At 40.4% G+C, this 24243-nt stretch overlaps 1 protein-coding gene across 8 annotated transcripts in view; it reads left to right on the forward strand.

The window, feature by feature from the left end:
• The window catches only part of foxb1a (forkhead box B1a), a 181008-nt gene that overhangs the window by 50101 nt on the left and 106664 nt on the right, over nt 1-24243 (forward strand). For 2 of the 8 annotated variants that reach the window (XM_064312182.1, XM_064312183.1), the window contains exon 4: nt 16491-19207. The exons of the other annotated variants lie outside the window; for them this stretch is intronic. In XM_064312182.1, coding sequence (XP_064168252.1) covers nt 17067-18008 — 942 coding nt within the window. In that variant the 5' untranslated portion in view covers nt 16491-17066 and the 3' untranslated portion in view covers nt 18009-19207. Of the gene's footprint in view, nt 1-16490; nt 19208-24243 lie in introns of those variants that run through there. 8 annotated transcript variants of the gene reach the window in all.

Here is a 24243-nt window from a genome sequence, read left to right on the forward strand (position 1 = left end):
CTCGCTGCGAAAGCCCCTGTTGACTCAGGAAACTGTTATTAGTCCAAAGGGGTGAAAGTCGCATGGGTTTTTTTAATGTCAGGGATAAATTAATTGTAACAATTTTTATCGGGTCTTTTAATTTTTTCCTATCTTTGGTGCTAGTGAATCAGTGCTGCCCCACTTCCCTTTAGCCCATTGAGTGCTGGAGCATAAGCTCTTTACGTTTAAATGTGTTGGGCATGTCGGCAGCGGGAAGGGGCTGGGCTGTGAGTCACTGTGGTGTGGAAAAGCAAGGTGGAGCTGTGGAACTGTAAGCTGTAATTGCGTTGCACGCATACAGCAAATACTGAGGCCGTTTAACCTTTAAGAGCAGTCTTTCCCAAGCTGTAGATCAGCGTCATTGTCATTTATGTGGAGCTGTTTTGTAGGTCCTTGTGCCTGCAGTCGCACCCATGCAGCTGTTGGGCACTGCAGCAGTGGATACCTTACTAGTGCTTGGGCTTACCCATCTATCTTGAATTAAAAAGATAAATGCACTCAATTATAAAATGGGTGGCAGTGGGCAGCTAGTGAGTGGACATCGGTGTGGTGTGGTGTGGAATTTTAGAAACTTGACTTATAACCAGAAGGACGCAGGTTGAAATCCCAAACCTAGAAAGGCTGTAATGACCTCAAACAAGTATTTCTTGACCAGTTATCCATTATGTGTAACTAGTTTATATGTAGAATGCTTCTTATACAGGTACATAAGTACAAGCGTAACTGTAGTTTGGTGTAGCCTGCTCGACAAGTGGCAGGAGTGGTGCAAGCTGTGTGGAAAGGAGGCGAGTCGCATGCACATTAAAGTATTAATGGCTGTCCATAACTACACATTACTCAGCATGAGAGAGCGTATGAGTAGCTCTTAATACAGACGCAGAAATAAACAGCCACTGGCGAGGTGCTGTCTGCCGGTGTCATAAGCAGCAGTGTGGTCTGGTTGCTCTGTCCTTTCCGGGCGGTTTGCTGTACTCTGTCCTCAGTGGTGACTAGTGTTTTTGGCATCCGGGTGGCCTGTATGGGGTAGAATCATGAGAACAAAAGACAAACAGGAGTGCCTCAACAGCATTCATCCTCAACCCACATCAAGCCCACTTACAGGGGCCACCTACTGCAACCACTCATGGAGTGGAGGACATGTGCATAATGGAGGAAGAGACACATACACATGCGTATGCAACTGCACACAGACACACACACACACACATGCGCGCACACAGTCACACACATGTACGCGTATGCAACTGCACACATACACGCACCCACAGGCGCATACACAGTCACACACACGCATACATACGCGTATGCAACTGCACACATACACCTCTGCAAGAACACGCACCCACAGGCACATACACGCAGAAATGCAGACACTCACAAATGCACACACATACACTTAAAGCAAACACAATTGAGCATGCGTCGCTTGCTCTTTAAGTAAACCCCAGAAATGTGCCTGCCATGTTTGGGTGAAGACTTTTTGGAGGAGTTCCAGTGTCTAAATCCCCCCACCCCCCCTGGCTGTCCCTGAGGAGGGCTACTTGCCTTCGGTACAGCAGGTTCAGGCAGATGCTGGACTGGATTCAGCTCAACAGCAGACTCGCTGTATTATTTATAAGGTTTATGTACAAGGTGGCACATCTGACAGCTTAATCATGCTGCCACCAGTCTGTTATGAAACTCAGACAACAAATTTAAAGATTTTCCAACATATGTATGATCAATATGCCTATCTACATATACACTATATGTATGTACTGTATATGCAGCATGTGTGCATATATAGTGTAATCTATGTATAGAGTATGCAGAAAGGGAGATCTGTTTTTACATTACTTGACTATAGGAAACCATATGAAAAGAGGCCTCCCTCATTATATTTGTCATTGCAATATACTAAGAACTGTTTGTAGAACAAACTTTCAGAATGCATGCCAGTGCAATCACGTCTCTCTTCTCTCTTGTAATGTAACCAGGAATGGTCATTTCTGTCTCATACTGCGCCTGGGGAAAACAGAGTAGCAGATAAAATGGGTGTGAGGTGAACAGATAGCCAGTTTGGGAATTTGGCTAATGCAATAGGGAAAATGTGTGCAATGAAGTTTAATGAAACTTCATAAAACTATACAAGTAATGGAATCCAAATGCAAACCTTTTGTGTGTTAAAGATTAAAACTTCAGCCACTATTTGTAACAAACACAAGCGTTGACCTTAACGTGAAAAATTTACTTTAAGCAAATAAAACCAATGAAACAAAATGTATGAACTTCATATTCTTATATAGATTACCAGGATGGAAAAGAATCATCTTGAATTAGCAGATCTGTTCTCACAGGGTTTACTGTCCTTCTGTGCGTCATGGAACATTGAACTGAATTTAGCACGCTTTTAGATGTAGCTTTAAGCATGAAAAGGCAGGTGTTTTAAAAGTGGCCTGGCCAATGAATCTCAAGCAGTAATGCTAGTCGTTTGGCAGCATTGTCTTACTTCCGGTTGCCATGCTTTAGTACAGCGAGCAGAGCTGAATATTATGATATGCCGCCAAATGAATCTGAAGAGTTTGATTCAATTGCAGTTTAAGTGCATTTAGTTAAATCTGACCCAATGTTTCCTACAGATAATTGTTCCCATCACCATACTGGAGAATTGAATGTACTGGGTTTAAAAGAGAAGACTACACACTGACTTGTCCACCAGCACACTTGTAGTGTGTTCTCCCCACTAAGACTTATGTCCAAGAACTGAATATTAGCACCACTAATTTTATGCCATTTGGCTGGAAAACGCTGCCTCTTGGCTTCACTGCTGACTCATCTGAAACAGAACAACAAGAAATGAAAAAGGAAGTGTTTTTATTTTTAAGATAAAAGATGAGAGAACAACATCAGTTTTTTTTTTTTCAATTCATTTTTATCATTATTTATTTTGCTTTAGTGACTTACAGGACGTGCATTAAAATGGTTAGAAAATCACACAATTACTGAAATAATGTGGAGAGAATGTTGAAGATGTAGGCTACATGCAATGTAGATATTACGAAACTCATATATGTGTCATGATCGTAGATTAATGTCACAAAGCCTGCGGAACAAAGGGAACTCAATTTATTTGCATATTGGATGATGGCACTCATGCTAAATATTACCCCATTTGCTGTTAAGTTCACCTGTTTCCGTTTTAATCACACTGACTTTACTATTACGCACATGCTGTGGCTAATGTCACAGCAGTCCACAGCAAATGTAATTATCAGAAGCTGACGTATAAAACTGATGGGAAGACGGTTCCACATGCTCAGTTTTACAATTTCCCCCGCAGCCCAGATTCTCACGGTCAGCTTGTTTACAAGTACGGAAATGGATGGAGAGCACTTGATCAACAATTTTCAGAAACCATTATGTTTCCTCTAAAAAATGTATGCACTCGGTGTCAGTCAAGGAGCTGCTTGCTCTCGGCAACCGAGGGGCGCAACAGCACTGCGCCAGAATAATTAGGCAGTGTCAATGCTGTGTTCCGAAGTCGTCAGTCTCACCATTATTTCAGATAAACCAAAATATTCCGGTCTTGTCATAATTGATATGACAAAATGCGGCGGGCGATGCGGTTTCTTCTGCCCTTTGATTAGCTATGGATTAATAAGACCTTTATGATCCTCTTACGGCGCCCCGTTTCCCGCTTAGGTTAGCGCGGTCTTATTATTAAAGAAATGAATTAGTGCCTGGAAATGTGTCATGCATATTACCTGACGGCAGGAGGCACAACACGGTGGTCAGCTCCCCAAGAGCACTGTAAATCCTGACGCGCTCTCTCACTTGCTAGCGCGGCCCTATTAAGGCCTAGATGATTTATCTCGAAGCGCGTATTTGTGCTCAGCAACGGGAAATTTCAGTTAATTCAAAACAATGTAAATCACGCCCAATTACAGTATTTGAAAATTGGTGGCAGATGCGGAAATCGCGGTTCCTTCAGAGTCACTCCTTCAGTTTGCGCTTATTCAACCAGCCCCAGCGCCAGTGCACGGACAGGACTGCTTTTTAATATACATATATGTATATAAAGTTATTATTATATATGCATGTGTGTGTGTGAGTCTCTATGCTCTTGGATCTGCAGAGGATAGATGTTTATTTGGGAAACAGGTGTGTTGTTTACAGCCTTTTTGGGTCTTGAATCCTATATTTTTTTCATTGCTAATAATAGGGCAGGCAGAGTAGACGAGGAACAAGTGGTACCGTTGTTCAAACCGTCCCACAGAAAGTGCTCTCCTGTCAAAAATCTGCTCTCCTCCTTTCAGTTTGTACCCTAAACTCTCAAAACGGTCTCTAGCCTTTATAGGATGTCGGCTATAGCCCTCTGACATGACTCATCTCATTCATTTGCACTGTTTTTGGCATCACTTGCTTTCTCGGTGCATATGTTTTCCCCCCAGTTAATATATTTGTCATTTCTTTATTTCAAAGTTAAACTCCAATCTCCCATACAGTTATATAGTGTAGTTTTTTTTTTTGTCAAGGTCTGTCCTGCTCCCTGGAGTGAGCTGCTGCTGGCTTGGTCCTGGGAGACCGGCCATTTCCCAAATGCATTGGGATGAAAGGCGGGGAGAAAGCCGCTCCCCCCTGCTCCCAGTTGGTTAAGCGCCTTCTGTTCATTACCGTGTCCTAGCGGAACATTGCCGCCCTTTTAAGGACATGCCTCCCAACTACTTAGGCTCGTATTAAGAGCATGTTCATTAGATAGACGTCTTCCCCTAAAAACTGCCCTGAAAGGAAAGCACTGGTAATGAGAGAGTTTGCATTTTTCTGTCCTGGACCGTAATCACTTCGTCTTCTCAAACATGTAGCAACTGCGCAGTGGCCTTGAGCTAAAACCTGCAGATCAAGGTTACACGTGTGGTATCCTAATGTGAGCACATATAATGATAGCCCATATCCTTCCTGTGTTCCATCCATAGGACTAGAAGTAGCGCATGCGCAACCAAAGTATACAACTGCTTGGACTGCATTTTTTTTTATATAGCGCTTTTATCCAAATGCTTCTTCCCTTCTGTGATCTGTCAGCAAACAAATTTAAAAGCCTTATGCTCTATGTTGGCCAAAGTATCCATCGGCATGTTATGATTCTGTTGTTATACCTTTAAGTCAAGGCATCTAGTGCCTTTTCTAAGTTTATCAGGCAATTATTTATGAAGTAGAGTTTGTTGTACTTTATGAAAAAACAGTCAAACATTATTGTGTATGTGTGTAATGTCTGAGACACTGCTTGTGGTATAATCTTTCTTGGCAAACTGCTTCTCAACTCTGGCCCCCCTCTGCCAAACAACACTCAATCCTCTTTTTATTATCAATAAAAAACCCTGCTGGAAAAAAACCAACAGTGACCAGTCAATTTGTTCCTGGCTTCTCCCCCCCCCAGCACGCGGAACAAAACATATTTTATGACGTCTCCTGGACTTCACCCGGTGGCCCGCGGGAGATAAAACAATATGACGTCTTAATCCCTCTGTCATGCAAGGTACACACCGTAAAGAAGCCGGACAAGCAAACACCAAGGCAAGGGGCCGGGGGGTTAAGCACACACTTTTGACCTCTGACCCCCAGGCCCGGCGCACCACGGTCCCTTTAATTTGCTCCCTCTGCCCTGACCTGTCGCTCCCGAGCGCTTGCCGGTAGCCCGAGCATTTTCCCACACTTAACCGGGGAGATTATTTTTGGCATGCTCCGATCAATGCCCCGGCCCACCCCTCCCCCGACCCTCTACCATAGCTCCGTAAACCGGCCCCCCCTGAGCTCAGCTGGAGGCTGGAGCTGGTCTACCTCTGACGCTTGAGCCTGCGCTAGCCGTTCTGTATAGGAGCTCCCCATTTCGCTTATGAGAACGACAGTCCTACACGTGTCAGGCAATACACATTAATGCAGCTAACATTCTTTTCAGAATAATCCACTGTAATCCTGCTCTTCCGCAATACATCCCTTGACCAGTGTATTGTACCTAGAGTTATCTGTTGTCCCTTGGGTTTATATTTTTTATTTATATCTGTTTAGGAAATGTACTGTGATGCAACTAATAGTTGTATTGTGATTCACTCTCACGGTACATGATTTAATATGATTTTTCACTGTTTAATTTCTACGTTCTTCTGGGAAATGTTCCCATGTCTCGTAAAGACCGGATGAAACTAAGAGGGCAGTGTGCGGTGGACAGGTATATGAGCACACATGGACCAAGTCAGTCCAGCAACTCTCAAAGCAAAAAAAAAATAGTAGGTTTTAAAAAATTATTTTATTTGTTGTTTTCAAGAAAGAGCGCGGTGCGCCGAGGACACTTGGGTTGGCGTTTGATTCGCACCCGTGCGGCTCTTCTGCTGCCGTTCCGTCCCTCTGGAGACGCGGCGGTCGCCTTCCGAGCCGCCACTGTCTCTTTTTCCCGGAGAAACCGCGGTATTTATTGACCACTCTCCCCGTTCGCATCCGTCAGGCGGCGCGAAAAGTCGCCGCCGTTTTACGAGACGATCAGTTTCCGGCAGCGCCATCCATCACGCGCCGCTCGGAGAACGTGTTACATTTCCTCGTCGCCGATGAATTATGCAGGGGTCAGCGAGCCCCGGTCACGGCTGGTGACACAAACATCGGCCCCAGGCAGCATGCTCCTGTCTCCAGCTGTTCCTCCTCGTATGGATTCAATGAACTGCTCAGAGCCCAGTGGCCCCCCACTCTTATTGATGGCTTCCTAGACTACCCCCACCCCCCACCCCTGACCCCCTTCGCTGTCATTGCCATGCATTCTCAATCTAGAAAGTTGGGTGTGATTCATCTTCAATTTGCCTGCCAGCCAGCTGTGAGGGAGTGTGTATCTCTGCGTGCCAGGGAGACACCAGATGTGACTAATGGACACAAGTGGATTTATGAGAAGGGCATTTTAGGGCTTGGGAGACTTTCCTGACTCGTGTTCATGCACAAGCTCGAGAGGACTCTAGTGACACGAGGACTGTCACTAGACAGGCTAGGAAAGTCTCGTTGTGTTTGCTATGTCTTCTTTAATGAACAGCAGTACAATGTCCCCTGTGTTTCACAGTATTGATTTGAAGTGTGAGGACTGGCAGAACTGTTAAGTGTTTTTTGACCAGATAGACAGTATCCATACAGTCACATTTTAAGCGGCCCATTGTGCTGATTTGTCTTGCTATATTTAACTTGAAGGAACTGGTGTTTGTATTTATGTTATACTTGGAGCATGGGGCAGTGGGTGGGTGGGGGAGGGTCATATATTTTGTAACACATATGTATGTACTATTGTGATTTTTCGTTCATTCATTCATTCATTCATTCCTTCCAAACTTGACATAATTTTATGGACAACGCAAAATGCCTTTGAAAGTGTTGTTGTCAGTACATGAATAGATTACACTTAAATTCCAGATCGGAAATGAGGAAATAAGAATATTGGATTAGCTGAGCTTTCATCGTTTGTGAGTGCCACGAACACCATCACTCTTGTAAAAACTTAGATCTTGCAGCCTGAGTTTCTAACCGTCGATAGCTTTACCTTATTGATGGGCTATTAGCCCATCAAGACTGTTCTCTGAAAAATTAGATTTGTATTCTCCATAATTTGAATGTCTATAAAAATTGTTTTAGACGAATTGTAAGTGCATTCAATCAAACCTTGGGTTTGGCTTTACTCGTAGAACAGCCACAAATGAGAAGAATAATAGGCTATTTATTCAATTCATTGGGCTTAGTCAGATTTTTATCTTTTATTATTCTTTATTTTTTTACATTTGGATTTTATTTTTAATTTTGTCGTAGAAATCGTAATTTATGAGAAGGAGGATATAAATATGATTTAACATAGCGCCTCTCGTCAAGTGTCAGGTCGGCGCTGAAAGGACAAATGCTGAATGCTGAATTTTCTATGCAACTGTTAGCAAGAAAGCAAGTTTTATAGCCTACTCCTACTTCGACCGCTGTTTTTGTCTCGTTCACACAAATTAAACAGAAGCCTTCATCACTTGCGAAATTAAGCTCTTAAGCACTGTGTACTTCATGAAATAAACACACCTTAATAAAATCTTTGTAATTAACATTTATTATCGATCCCTGTTTTAAGGGGATTACGTTCGCATACTTGATATGATGGAAGGAATAGTTTTTTAACGATAATTATTTAAATAATGTGGGGAGGTTCCTATGTACGGTTGCATATGATTTTTTTTTTATACGAAGAAAAATCCAACGCATTCGGCAACCGAAATATGAAAACTAATTCCTATCACTTTTATTCGGCACTATGCGCTTTTTGTAACTTCCGCGTGTCAGGTGAAGTGTACAAAGTGACCTGCTTTTGACCGCGCAACACATTTAAACTCCACGCATCTTATGTCGGATAAAATTTTTAACTTGTTTTCAGTGCGCCGTTTGATCTTGTTTATTTTGTAAAACGAACGTTTTTGTGTCTCGTAAAGGCCATATTTTCCAGCATTCACCGTGAACAAGTTATGGAATTTAATTTAAAGTTTTGAAAAAAAAAAAAACTTGTCAGCGATTAGTGAACTGTTTGCACCAACTGCATCCGCATGCTCTTATTTCCAAAACCTATATAAATTTAGTGCCACTTTCAAGGTTTAAAAATAATTATCTTTAGTTCCTGTCACCACCTGATGGCCAATTAAGGTAACTGCGCCTCATCTAGTGTCATTTTCTTGCGCACTGATTCGATGATAAAACCATATTATTATTGTATTTCTAGGTAGGACCAAAAAAAAAAAAAAAAACAGTCAGAGGTGGCTTTTAGGGGGAGGTGTGATTACCGGCGGCTACCTAAATGAACTCGGCACTGTCGGTTAGGTCTCGATTCTGAGTAAATGGGTCGATTTACATTTCAGCGCATAGCCTACAGTAAATATGTAGAGCCTCGTAATTTTCTTTGAGAAGTTGCAGAGTTTTAGCGAAGAGCGGCACCTTCTTTATTTACTCTCAGTCGTGCTTTAATGTAAACAAACCGTCCGTTTTAGTAGAGCTGACAATTATCTGACTGTCAGCGTGTCCCTCAAGCGCCTAGAACAGCTGCGAGACATACAAAGCCAGTTAGGCTTGCTTGTCTGAGTGGATACGGCCCCATTTGAAAACTGTTATAATATAATCTTCTGACTGGCCTTGTTATTGCACCACTACTGAAAGTCGCACCAGATTCTTCGGGTGCCATAGGGCAACCGATGGAAGACGCCTTTTAAGTTGATTATCGTTGTTCGTCCTCGCGCCCGGCTGTAAGAGACATTAATACTAATTATAGTCACACGTAGTCTTCAAAGACCCAGTTAATCGAGATATAATGAGGGGAGAAAAATGTTGAGAAACACAAGACAAAGCTGAAAATAAAGAGCATTCTTCTCACATTTGCTGCTTAATCGTTTGTGGGATCAGTGGAAACGAACGCGTATTTTGACGCGAAAAAAACTGATCAATCTTGCACTCTCTAATTGATTTTAATGAACTCCTTCTCCGCCTTAATTATCGCCTCGGGATTAGCAGTGAAAAATCTTGCGCTGTTAGTGTCTTGTGCGGCTCATGTTTATCTGTGGCTGAACATTTTCCAGCCTTAGACACGAAGTCAGTTTCTTCAGACAGGACAAACTTGGAGAATATACCCCTTTTATTCGCCGCACTGGTTTATGCTCGATTGAGATATCTTTTCCAGTTGATGTATTGTAGAAATGAGTGCCTAATTTATGTGATCAGTCAATTAACTGTAATTCCAGCATATGTTAGAAATGCCCAGAAGGCTTTTCGTTCCCAGGTACTTATTTTGATGTCACTGAGAAGCATTTAATTAATTTTACATGCATATTCATTCTGGGTCTATCCAGTAGCCTCCCTTTGTGATAGAAAATGTAATGTTTATCTTAATAACCTTTTTTGAAAAGGGTAATTTAATCTTTGTCCGAGGTAGACTTGCAGACAGTGTAAAATTACACATTGCAGCATGTAGCACCAGTCATATATAAAGCGTATTATAATAATGTGATAACTTGTAGTTGGCTCGTGACACTCACACGGCGGCCTTTGTTATCACTTTTAGTATTATTATTATATTAAAGTATTATTGCATTTTCGTTTGTTCTTACTAAATCTTTTTTTGTTCGCTGTCGAATTTACTTATAAAATGAATAATGGGAGACATTAATCCCAAATACTGTACGTAACCGTTTATTTCGGTTATGGCGATGATGAAAGAGTTGGAAACATTTTACATGCCCTTCTTATTATGCTGGAACTAAGGAGAATAACTAATGCTACAGTGTGAGCCTGTGTAATGACGTTTAATGACAATATTGTAAAATGTTCACTAAGTCAGATACAGTGGCGAAAGCCCTCCCTCCCCCTTTAATTCTGCAAAGCACTAAAAGGGCTTTAAGCACCGTAATGAGATCTCTCTGTCTGCTAATTAATTGACACTCTCCTGAATATTCATATGCGTTATCACCAATACGTTCCCTAATTGCACTGCCGAACTGATCTCCGAGGAGACGAAACCGCCACAGACTTCATTAGAATAATGTTGGCCTGATTCAGCACTGCGAGATGAGTCACGTGCGAACATGTAAGAAAATACCTGGATGTGATCTTTCTGAATGAGAGGAGCCTCCGCTTCTGCCGCTTCAGACCCGGAAACGCGCTGTTAAATCAGTTTAATCAGGACGAAGACGAGTATTCTAATCATATAGTTAAAATGCGATCTTTTGCGGGACCCCCCCTCCCCCCCAGCAGTCTGTTAAGTAATCAAACTAATTAAAGGAGGTTTTATCCCTTTTTTATTTTTAAATATCGACGAAGATGTTGAAATTATATTTATATTACAGCTGCTGCAACAACTAATACACTCCTAGTGGAGGTAACAACAACAACAACAACAATAATAATAACAACAACAATAATAATAATAACAATAATAATAATAATACTATCCATGCTTGTCCTTTACCTTGGTCGTGTAAATTTTGTAATACCACGTTATGTTTATTGTGGTTTTAAAAAGTCTTGGTAGAGTTTTTTTAAAGGTTTTAATTGCGTATTTATACAAATGTTTGCATTAACAATGTAAATTACACCGCCAGCAGTTGCAATTTGTTTATTCATTAGTTCTTTAAAAAATCTACATTGCCTGAAGATACGGCGAACTAATAATGCGGTGAAATACACATTCAGTTTACTGCTAGCACAGCGGGGCTCAGGGCTCAATAACAAGGTGTCATCAACAGATTGAAAGAACACAGCAGAGCACTCCACGCGAGGTCACGGGCCAGCGACAGAGAGGAACGCGGTGTTTACGCACGCGGGTTGAATACTGTTGCTCACTTCTACAGGTAACCTAAATAGGTGTGGATACGCTGCTTGAAACAGCACGAGAGTAGTTCTCCGGCACGAGCATTTCACGGCTTATGTATTGGTTGTATATTGAACTTTTTTTTAACACTGAATTTTCACTCAACTTATGTATCGCCTTCCTTAAATCTGTAAAATATATCAGTCTTTTGACTATTTAGTAAAATAGTAAAAAAAACGAAATCTTTTTCGTAAAATAGTACTTTAAATATTTTGATATATATCGCAATATTTTATGCATGGTATATAATTTTTTAACATTTTACCCCTTTTAATGCCATGAGAATGTTTCATGTGATAGCTAATTTGTATAGCATCGGCAAGTTGCAGCACCATGTAGAAGCACCATTGTGTGTGCATGTTTTTACATACCTCTGTGAGACGTTTCTCAGATACACAGTTTATAGGTTTGAGGCTTAAGGTTGAAGCACACATTTAATAAAATCTGTGACTTGTCGAATCTGGCACTGGTTCTTTCGTTGATTCCTTTTTTCTTTGGGTGGCGAATTTTAGGCAGTAGCCCTCATGCGGATTCACAGTAACCTTTTTAGTATCCTAAATCTTTTTTTAAAATTATTATTATTATTATTATTGTTGTAGTTGTTTTTGCTGTTGATATTGTCTGTTATTGTTATGCTAATTGAGTAGCTGCCATTTGTCAATTTGTCAGCATTTATTCAATGTGCATTATTTGTTTGTAATAATGCACATTGTTTGTAACGCGCGTATTCATTGGAGTCAGTGCTGGTGACCAACAACCAACACATGTTGATTCAGGTTTATCACCGGAATATATTTGCATTTATATTGCACGCCTGATATTCACTGAAGTGGAAGTTTATAATGTGGAGCCTCACATTATTTTTGGTATTCAGAAGATAAGTAAACGACTGTATTTTGTGCAGCTGGAACTATTTTCATATTATTTCATTCATATTTTGGCATCTGGTCGTCTAAGCCGTAGTCACTACGTAATGACATTCCAACATTTAGTTTCTGGCACCTTATGATCCCTGAGGGTCTGGGTGGCAGCCTATGCCAACTTGATTCAGTTTTGACAATGTTGTTTAGCTATCATTTGCTGCTTTAGAATGAATGGAAGCGATCCTCTTTTTTAGACAACATTTGTTTCTTATTGTGTAGCGGTGGAGCAGTTGAGGGCAGACGTGTGAAAGTGCCTGTTTGATTCTTTTTCATCCCTGTGACCTCAGTCTTTGTGACGCGTCACCCTGGGAATGTCACGCCTCACTACTTTACTTAAGGCTGCTTCAGAAAGTGCCTTTGTTTCCCCTTTTTTTAGGCACACACAAAATTGTTCTCAGTCCCCCCGCTGTAAAAGATACTTCAGATTGGAGCTCGGTTCACAAGTGCAATGCAATTTGGCTTAGCCCAACCTTTGTTCCGCTTGTACAAATGACCAAACAGTGCACACATTATACAGTTGATCTACTGCTGGCTGAACACAAGACTTTAGGAGCTGGGAGAAAGGCGAGTTAATCTATTCAGAATCACGGTGGCATTTTCAGTGTGCCATTCGGGCAAGACAATAGCCATGGCTCGGCGTGGAAGCGGAGAAAAGTAAGGAAAAACTTCAATGAGCAAATACGCACAGCTCTCCCCATCTCAATTGGTTAACCGTTAAGTTAAGGACGAACTGATTTGCATGACAGCTGCGCAGACACCTTATCCCAAAATTCCAAAAAGTGAAATGTGTTGGGTGGTCCGTAGGCTCAGGTTGATACTGTGCTATTGTGCGTTTAATTAACTGTGAAAACATCCCGGGTTGATTCACCCGTTCGCTGGTGTCCATGGGTCACGAAGAAAAGAAACAGACGATTGTACTATGAGATTTCGCAATATTGCACAATATTGCGATAGTATATATAACGTAAATGATTTTCACGGCTGCAGACCGCGGTGTAAAAAAACCTAATCCCTGGTATATTAAATAGCATAGACGAGAAAATAGTCTCGTTTTGCCTCAAGACCAGGGACATGTAATGCTATCCGTGGTATAACACACTGAAATAATATTCTCGGTTGGCTATGTTGATATACGTTCTTAAATATATTATTATTGGTATTGTATTCTTTTAACGTGTGTTAACCTATTATATGGATCAGTGAATTGTGGGTTAAGGAGTAATGATGATAGTTAAACTGATAATAAGCCTAATTTGATTTCCAGGCCCCGGTGCTTAGTGGTTTACTATTTGAACTTGTATAATGTTGAGAATAAAGTTTGTTGTGGTCTGGAAATGGTGAGTGAAATGGTGTTTAAACCAAAGATCGACTTTCTTAATTAAAGTTATTGATACAATCCAGTTACTTTACACTTAATTCACTTAAGTGGATTGATTAATGGGTGCAATTATCAACAAGTGCCTATATTAATTTTCAAAAATCACATTTATGACAGCCTTATTATATTTGTAATTACTATGGTATCATCCATAATAACGAGCATGCATTTACATAAACCTCATCTATTTCCTATTGGCAAAATGTACTTTGACAACATGGTTAAGATGAACCAAGTTACATATAACAATTAAGGTATTGTATATGTTTGTTGTTCTTTATACTTTATGGTTAAAGCAAACATTCCTGTCAACGGGAATGCTTGTGCATTCACGGGCCTCTTTGGATAGAGTGTACTGATGGAAGAGGTGAAAGATGAGTAGTTTCACACCACCGAAGTGGCAGATTTGGTGAAGAATACTTGCACTCTCACAAAAGACCCAGCGTGTTTGACGTCGGTTCCCAGAGGCTGCCGGATCACTTCGGTAAACTTCATATGAAAAGCCTGGAAAATTGAAATCCTGTGCCCCTTTTCTGCCAATAGACAAACAGAAGAAAGAAAATAAAAAAGTACTTCATGAAGAAGATTGGGGGGGGGGGGGGGTGATGGGGGGGCAGGGGGAATCAGTGAGATGAAAGCTGCAAGCTCGAGACACAGCGCAGAGCTGACTTCCAAGACGAGAAAGGCTGTTTTTGTGCTTGGTATTGTTCGGCAGCCTAGGAAACCATAAGACGCTGGTTGGTAGTTTTCTCTGTTTTGTAAATATTAACAGCTCTGTGAGACTTTTTCTTCTTCTTGAGTCACCCCCCCCCCCCACACACACACACACACAGACTGACACAAACACTCTCTCACACACACACGCACACATAGCCTCACGATAAGTCAAAACTCATTCATTCCTTTTTTTTTAAAAAGTGTGCATCTTAGTATTCACGTTGAAACAAATTTTTTAAGCAGTATTGTACTTCTCACTTGCGTGCCCGATTATTTTAGAAATCAGTCAAGATGTTTATGCAGTGCATTGTGGATTTATGGAAGAAAATTAGCATAAATTATGAGCAAATCCGCGAGCGTGTGTGGTCTCTCTTATTGCTAACTCGCCAAGCAGAAAGGCGGCCCTTGGTGATCTTAGAAAAAAAAGATTGAATGCCCATTGCTCAAAATAGGCTTCCATTTGGTTTTCACATTCATATAATTGACTTATGGGTATTTTATACAGTTTTCACAACGCCACCCTAAAGACTTTATTTGCATTTCTGAAGCACTTTTCAATTTGCTTTACATAAACACAAAAGACTATGTTTCCTTATGAAGTTTCATCTCAAGTCAAGCTTTCCTTTGCTTTTGTGGCGATATAGGCTATGCGAGGTTTCTTTTCACAGTTGCTGGTTCATCGCCTATTCCCCGAGAAAAATACTGAAATGTGTGTAGCCATATACGCAATAATCTAAATCGTGTAATTTTCACGGCCATCTTACAATGTGAATCATGAATTTAGTTTCTTGTTGGAGTGTTGTTATAGTGATTTCAGTAATGCAATATATATAGAAACTGTTGCCAGTTGTGAGTTTGTTGACACACGTGTCAACCTGAGTTGTCGAAATGGGATGAATCTTGAAGCATTTCTCTTTAACACATAACCTACAAACATCCCCGACAGATGCAACAGACAGATAATAGAAAATAGCGCGTATTGATTAAAAAAGAACTAACATTCATTATTGTCCACTGATGTAAATTAAATGAACGGCAACAAAAATAGAACTGAAATTTCGAGAATATCCTGTCAACAAATGTGAAGTGGTTTTACAAGTGTTTCAGTTCATATGAAAAACGTGACCATGCATTTAAAACGAGGCGCTTCAATCCAGGTCTGAAGACATTTTAATAATAAAGGCCGGATTAAAATTCTAAAATGCGTCCTGTGTAAGTTAAAAATGTAAAGTCTGTGACAATCATTTTCGCCTTAATTCCTTACTATATTTGTAGAATTTGCAAAATATTATTTGTGTCGATGCAAGTGCTGAAAGTTAAAAAATATATTCTTCCATTTTCTCAGGGCAGTCATCCATTTTGTATGACAGTACGATTTAAATAGTTTCCTAGTAATGACAAAGTGGCAGTACACACAATTTGCATCAATATACATTCATTAATATATGTAGTAGCCTATTGCCCTACTTCATTGTAAAATTCACACACATGTGTAACGTACGTATCCATTATAAATAACGTTTTGGCTCATTGAAATGCGCATTAGAACATAAATATAGTAATATTATTACTTGTAACATCAAAACAATATCTCGTCTTACACTAGACGTTTAGTATATGTTTGCGGTACAACTCCATAATTGCTAATCTTGTAAATAACGATATTCGATGTGCGCGCTTCTTCGCTAGATAGAATAGAATAAAATAAAAATAAACCTGACTTTCACAAAGCATTGACATGACAGCAAACGACAGAAGCTGCGGTGACACAATACAGAGCAAACAGAAAACCAGTGCCAACCAATTTCCATGTCAAACATCCCTTTGCTTAGTAGCTCCATTTGTAAGTGTGAATTGCAGGGCTAAGCACCCTGCGAAGTCCACAGAAAGGTTAGCGCATACCTTCGCACACTGTTACCGGGTGCCATCGCACTTCAATTCCGGTTGTTGAGCCTTTTCACCCCTTTGCTCTGTCTTCACATGGAAATGATTTCTATTGGCCCAAGGTGTCCATGTAAATAGGTGTAAATGAAACCAGATTATGCCTCTCTCTCTGCCCCCTCCTCCCAAGGCGATTGTCATGTGATTGCAAAGAAGTGGCACATTAATGAAGCGCCTCTACAGGGGGCTTTTCTGCTCATGTCACCACGTAAAACTATCAGATGGTTAGAGGAAGGACATGGAGGCAGCTACTTAGCTCATCTTATCAAGAAAGGGAGAGGAGATCTGCTCCATTCAGCTTGTGGGAAAAAAGAAGCTTACTGCCGCTTGCTTAAGTAAAGATCACAGCTCATCTAAGAAAAAGCAGACTGTTTTCTTAGGACGCCTTACAAGACCTACAGCCTTGGAGCGGTGGACGCATTTCCCTGTAAACAGTGCATCGACTGCTTACACTGAGAACTTTCAACAACTTTAAACTTGGGCAAACCGGTTTTGTGATATTTTTACAAATAAATTATATTTGGATGCACCAAGCTTATTGTGCTAGTGCCCAGATATTAACACCGAAGACGCAGAATACTGATTTTTAAAGAGTTTTCGGAAAGGTGAAAGGCTTTCAGACCTGACCCTTGGAGGAGGAACGCTGCCTTGAAACCAGAATTTCCCCTCTACATTTTGCGAAGAAGAAGAAAAACATTCTGCAAAGATGCCTCGACCGGGGAGAAACACTTACAGCGACCAGAAGCCACCGTACTCCTACATCTCGCTCACTGCCATGGCTATCCAGAGCTGTCCGGAAAAGATGCTTCCTCTTAGCGAGATATACAAGTTTATCATGGACAGATTTCCGTATTACAGGGAGAACACTCAGCGGTGGCAGAACTCTCTGCGGCACAACCTCTCTTTCAACGACTGTTTTATCAAAATCCCACGGCGACCGGACCAGCCTGGAAAGGGAAGTTTCTGGGCGCTTCATCCCAGCTGTGGGGACATGTTTGAGAATGGCAGTTTCTTGCGGCGCCGCAAACGCTTCAAGGTGATGATGACATCAGACCACTTGGCGCCCAGCAAGCCCTCGGACGCTGCCCATTACCTCCAACAACAAGCTAAACTCAGGCTCAGCGCCCTGGCAGCTTCCGGTACGCACCTTCCCCAGATGCCCAGCTACAACTTGGGAGTGTCGCAGCCGTCAACTTTCAAGCACCCCTTTGCCATCGAGAACATCATTGCCAGAGAATACAAGATGCCAGGCGGGCTTGCGTTTTCCACCATGCAGTCCATGTCTGCCGGCTACCCTCTGCACAACCAGCTAACCACGGCATGGCCCCACATGTATAGCACCAGCGTGATAGACACGGCAGCACCCATTTCCATGGCTAGCAGTGATTATAGCGCTTATGGCGTGCCTATAAAGTCTCTTTGCCATGGTGGACAGACGTTACCGGCCATTCCGGTGCCAATAAAGCCCACGCCGGCCTCGGTTCCAGGTCTTTCGGCGCTCCCAGCACACATCCCGGCTTTCCTGTCGAACTCTCCTCAGTCTCTCAGCCCTACTTCTCCTCAGACAGCTACCAGCCAAAGCAGCCCGGCCACCCCGAGCGAGACGTTGACTAGCCCCTCCGCGCTGCAGTCTGTGGCTGTGCACTGACAAGGGCAAGTTTCCGGGACCTGAAAATTAGGCCTCCAGGTTTTTATCAAGTCCAAAGTTTTATTTTTATCCTCGCCCATGAAAACTAACACCGAACAAGTAACGTCTACAATCGTCAAGGCAAGAGATTTGTGGTTTGCAGTAATGTTTATTTATGTATACGTATTTTAAACTGTGTGTTGCTTTGGATGTTGTCTTATCACATGGGTTGAGTACAGTTAATAGTGACAATGTTTTTTCAAGGCACAAGTTATTTAATTGTTTTTACTGTTCTGCAGGTATATTAAATTGTGTGGTCATTTTGAAGGAGTGGTTGCTAACACGTTGAATTACTGCGTGCAGTTTCTTCTGTCTCCTGGATTTGGCGTGAACAAGTATTAATTTACTGTACTGTTGCCCGTATGGTTTGAAGATGTTTTACGGGCAACCGAAGAAAATCATTTCAATTGCAAATCGAATCATAGTTCTAAGGGAATGTATTTCCGTTCGTCATTATTGTTGAGAATAATTAATAATTTAAATATGAATGAACTTTGTTTATTCATTAGGCTAATGACCTACAAATGTATTCCCTTGTTGTTCACTGTTGACATGAATCTAACACACAGAATTTGTGTTATTTAAAATATGAACTGCAAAACACAAATGTTTTATTGAGCATTCGTTAAGGTTGATCAATTAAATGAGCATTTGTGCAAAATGGTATATTAACAAACTTTTAAAGCCCTTGGGATGCTCGTTGCATTTGGTATACCAAATACCTAGTTATTAGATATATTGTTATTGATTATAAAATAAGGAACAATCACATATAACATTTTTTAAACATTCAAACTTGAAATATAGTGATTTAAAGGGTACGAAGGGTGCTCGATACATTGGAAATAACAATGTAAATTATTGCAAATAAGTAAAATTAAAAATGTGTAAAATGCACTTTTTAGTTAGATGTTTAGATTATTTGTAGTTTGCAGAAGAAATGTTGTTCTGTGAACCACTTAATTTAAAGCAGTGGTGACCATGTGTAATAAATGCTGTAAATTTGTACGTTTTCTGTATAGATAAAGCATGCTATTTCCCAACTTTGTGTTGTTCTTGCTGCAAGCATGCGTGCTTTTAAAAAGTGTGCGAAGTGTCTGCATTAAATTATAAACTTGGTCATCAAATATTTTCTCATTAAAAGTTACCTAAACTTCCAATATATGCTTTGTGTATTCTGTAAGAATAGATTAAATTTTCACAAAACGAATCTTTTAGCATTTCAACATTAATTCATTTGATTTTTAACACACATGCACGCACGCGCGCGCACACACACACAGACACACACTCACACACCTGCACACACATCAGGCAATCATATAAATAGGCAGGCGTCATACACATGATAGCTTAAACAGTGTATTATTATTATTATTATTATTATTATTATTGGCCCTGTTGCTGCTCACTGTTGCAGTGGCGGTTACGTATGTTATTGTGGCTGTTTCCTGTTGCTGTCTGAAAGTGGTTAAATTACATTACCTTTCTCTAATGAAGTAATGCAGTTTTATTTTACTAGAAACAAATCTCTTGTTTTATATTGTGCCCTGTGATGCATATGTGGAGGGCTTAATGCAATAGGACGTTTAACTTGTTTTACTGTAGTAATTTATTGGTGTCTGGAAAAAAAAAAGAATTCTGTGTGAAGGAATTGAGGCTAATCGAATAGGAGAAGCTTTGGATTTAAAGTGAAACACCAGTCTAAATGCAGAGGTTACGTTTTTATTGGTTTATTTTCGTCCTGCTGGGGTAAATGTAAATTCAGGTTCATAAACTAATTATGCATTACGCTTCATTATAATGTAACAATGCGGCAAGTTAAAACTGTTTGTTCATTCTGCAGTGCTGTAACGTGCCTAGAAATAAAATACATATGACCGTAAAGTGCACGGGCCTAGTCCTTGGCACAGGAAAGGGCGCTAAGTTAACACTTCTTAGACGATGGGATTCAGACTTCCAGACTGTGTTATGGAACCGGATCCCGCACGAACACTCACATAGAGGGGTGGAAATAAGTGAATCAAGCGGTTAATTAAAATGCATGGAGCTACTACGCTATAGTCACAGTGTGGACAACTAAACTCATTCATCAAGCGTTACGATCACGATCGCACGATCGGGCCAGCAGACTCCACTGAAGAACTATGCTCTTGTTGATGGAAGATTTTCTGTGTTATGTACTTAGTATAACTTCGCATATTAACCTAAATGAAAAGCGCTGCGATTTACAAATCAGCCAGAGCAAATGTTAAGCCTACACGAGCAAACCTTAAATCACTTTCATCAGGAGAAAGCGCGAATATATAACCGAAATTGTAATCCGTGTTTTCAGGCATCACTGTGCACAACTAATGTCTACAATAAGTTATCGATGGCTGTGCTTTCCGGTGTGAATTCCATTCATCTTGTTAAAAAAAAAAAAAAAAAAAATATTCCACGAACAACAAAGTTTGTTGATTCCTTCGTCTTTTCGAAGCTTCGCAAAACTTGGGCCGTAATATTTTATTTTGTGCGGACTGGGGGGAGGCGGGGCTGCCGGGTAAAAGACCGAAATCTATTTGTTTCTTTAAAACTAACAACAAATTATCTAATTAATATGTTTCGAGCATGAAGAAGAGGAGGTTTTAGACCGCCTGCCGAGAGTTTGACAATAGCCCAGGACCCCACTATTGGAATTCACAATCGCGACACATCTGTTTCTTTATTTTCCGCTATTTGCATGTAAACTGGTCTCGAGATCACTTCAAACACGGGCCACGTTATGAAATATGCTCTTTGGTCAAAATGCACCTCGAACCTGAAGCTTTGTCTGCTTCTCACCACGGAAAGCAAAAGCCCATCGTGGAGTATTAAACAAATATATTAGAATTCCGTCACTTTATGCAATTGAGTAGTTCAAATAAAGGGTCCCGGCCACTTCATTCACACTCATTCACTTGAATAGAAAATGCAAAGAATAGCAATCTTAGACAGGGCCACCGATGTAGATTTAGCCTTTTTTCCATGAGACAAAAAGACTGATTTTCACAAACACATTGCTGACTGGGGGACTAGGAAACGAGTTCTGAGACCCCTTTGGAATTTAAATTCACCCCCCCCCCCCCTCCGCCCCTCGAGTCTGTTTGCACAACAGTGCAAGTTTTTTTTTTTTTTTACATTGTGTCTGTTGTATAAATGTTTACTGCTGTTGATGGTGCTTTTTAAAAAAATGAAACAAGCTTTACTTTAAGCTTATTTAAATCTTTACTAGGTGTTTTGTTTCGGTTTTGGACAATAAAACCCCAAAAAGAAAAGGCGAACAGAGCTTTTCACCAAGGTCTGTACATTTAATATTTTTGGTTCTTTAACGGCTGCTATATATATATATATATATATATATATGCATACATACATACGTGTGTGCCCTCCCTAATTTCTCAAGTAAGTTCTTATTTTACTGATAAGGTAAGTATGCTTGTACCTGGTGCCCCTATTCGCTCCGCAAAGATAACCGGTTTCCGTTAATTATAGTACCTCCTTTGGGAAAAATTATACACCAAAATTAATGCACACCCAGGGAGAAGTCCATATGCAAACTGTTCAGCATCAAGCGTATCTTCATCCGAGTAGTTCGCATGAGAATGTGCCTTTTATTATTTTTATTATTTTGATTAATAATGTTGTTATTGTATATTATTTAAACCTCACACAGCCGAATGCAAAATAATATTTACCTTTTTGAAAATCAAAAATGGTTAAGATTTGTCATGTTTTATCTCTGATTCTTGCCAAAGAGTGGGCTCAGGACGCCCCTTAAATTTTCAACTGAATGACTTCGTTTCTGAACGTGCAAGAAATTCACTGCTATATTCATGTCTTTTAACTAACGCATGCTTCTCGTTATTTTGAATCCCACTGCTTGAAAACGCTTGAATTATGTGTACTGCTGGTCAGTGACAAGTTACTTTAACCCTTGTTTAAGTTTAATTCTCAGATAATTTCGTTCATATTTTCACCATCCTCTTCGACTTGTTCTGCGCTGAACGTCTGGTACAGTTGTTAAAAACTTTCAGTGGAGTTACATAGTGTGACTTGTCTTGAATCACGACTGTTGACGGCATTTCGGTGTAGATTTCATAAATATGCGGCATATTAAATCCTGTCTGTGATGTCGATTTATCACAGTGAAGGATCTCCCCCTTACACCTTTATTTCAAACCAGGATGTGCCCGGTCTTGTTTCAGGTGCCAGATAAAGTGCAGGAACCAGATTATCAACATAGAAATATGGATGAAATGCATGATGTCGAACGAAGTGTTGCAATAAAACCTGTTTAGAGAAGAAATTGGGCGAACCAAAAACTTCCTTTATTCTTAGACAACTGAAATTAAATACTACATTTTTTTCAGCACATCATATGGATGCTTTATGTGAAGAGTTTAAGTGTATTTCAGAAGCTGATTCCTGATAATCTATCATATCACACTTGACATGCCTTTATTTGCAATGCTTTTATTTATTTTTTGTTCAATCTAAATTATAATATTGATAAATACTGAGAAGAGCACGGAACTGGTGCGCATGCTCTTCTCAGCACATTATCAATATAATAATTTTGCGACTGTTATGCTAACCTGGTTGGTCACTCACCCAGAAATTGTAATTCTTTCTCTGAGGCAGTAGCTGATGACAAAATACTTACATGTACATTAATATAGTAATGTACAGCTGTTACTGAATGTCACAGCGTTGTGGCAATGGACAACACCCCCTGTTAGCTGTAAGATCATGCAACTCTGGAAGTGGACAAGATGAAGCGTGTTTTTATCAGTCCCAACTATCCAAGATCAAAGACTGCAGTCTTTGCGTCAGCATAATTATGTTACGCTTTAACACGTTAGACTCAGACTTAAAGCTTTACATTACATTACATTACATTACATTACAGGCATTTAGCAGACGCTCTTATCCAGAGCGACGTACAACAAGTGCATTAGTTCAAGCTAATCAGTGTTCGCTAAGTTACTTGGAAAATCTAGCAAGCTAAACTACCAGTTAGCCTACAAGAACATAGCTCAGCTATATCAAAACTATACCTCGGAGAAACATTGCTAGCTTAGCCGTAAGCTATGGCAAAAGTAGCTTGCTATGTTGAATCTGCTTCACCAGAAATTGTTATAGGATGCGACTCTGGGATCGAAGTAACGACAGAAACAACTGGTAGTCAATAAAATCGGCAGGCAATATACTGCACAGTGAAACTTCTGCTCCTAACTATTACATGGAAATATGTACATTATCTGCCTGTATGAGTATGTATACGAATTGTGTATGTAAATGTGTATGTACCATGTGGAGAGACTTTCTGTTAGGCAGGACACAAAGCAGACTTACTGTATCCATGAAGTAGGCAAACTACGGGGTTTTGTGGGATGTCGTTTCACTAAATTTTCATATTTCCCGATTCCAACCAACCTGTGAACGTTAGACCTGCACACTTCATTTGATTCAGTACTGTTTTTTCTTTGTGCTCGAGTTTGGGGAATGCATTGGGAAATGAAAGGGTGTTGAAATACTGAAAAGTCTATTTGATTTCGGCCATCGCGACGCTATCACCACGCAGCTGGGAAATGCAGTTAGGCTAGTACACGAAGCTGTGAACGTTAAACTCAGTCCCAACATCGATAGTAATCAGCATTTTTTTTCCTGAAATTTGAAATTTGGCTTTTTTCTTCACAAACACTTCTTTTGCAACTGACAAAGTAACAAAGTTGGTGTGACATTAATGTGACATTAACTAGCATTTATTTATAAGTCAACTTTAAGGACAAATTGGTGATTGAATCCTGGCCAATACAGGGAATAGGATATGGCTGTGATGACTGAGCTTTGGATGAGAGAAGCACCCCTTCTTTATTGGTTCCTCAACCGAGAAGTTTTTTTTCCTTTCACAGGAAAGAGGACATTTTTGTAGGTATCTATCTTTACTTTATTAGCGAGTATATAGAGGTGCCATGCTATACTCTGAGTTGACTATATCCAAAGGACAGCATTGGGCATAGTTTATGTGCAATTGCCCATCATCCAGATTCTAAAGCTTCCTTTTTAGTGCCATTGACAATGCAAGTTTACGTGGACTTCTGATCTCCCACCTGTGTCCCACCAAATAAGTGTCAGAGCCTCCTGCTCCATGGCTTTATGTTGTATGGCTGCT

The sequence above is a fragment of the Anguilla rostrata genome, chromosome 16, assembly GCF_018555375.3.
Source record: "Anguilla rostrata isolate EN2019 chromosome 16, ASM1855537v3, whole genome shotgun sequence".
Taxonomy (NCBI): Eukaryota; Metazoa; Chordata; class Actinopteri; order Anguilliformes; family Anguillidae; genus Anguilla; species Anguilla rostrata.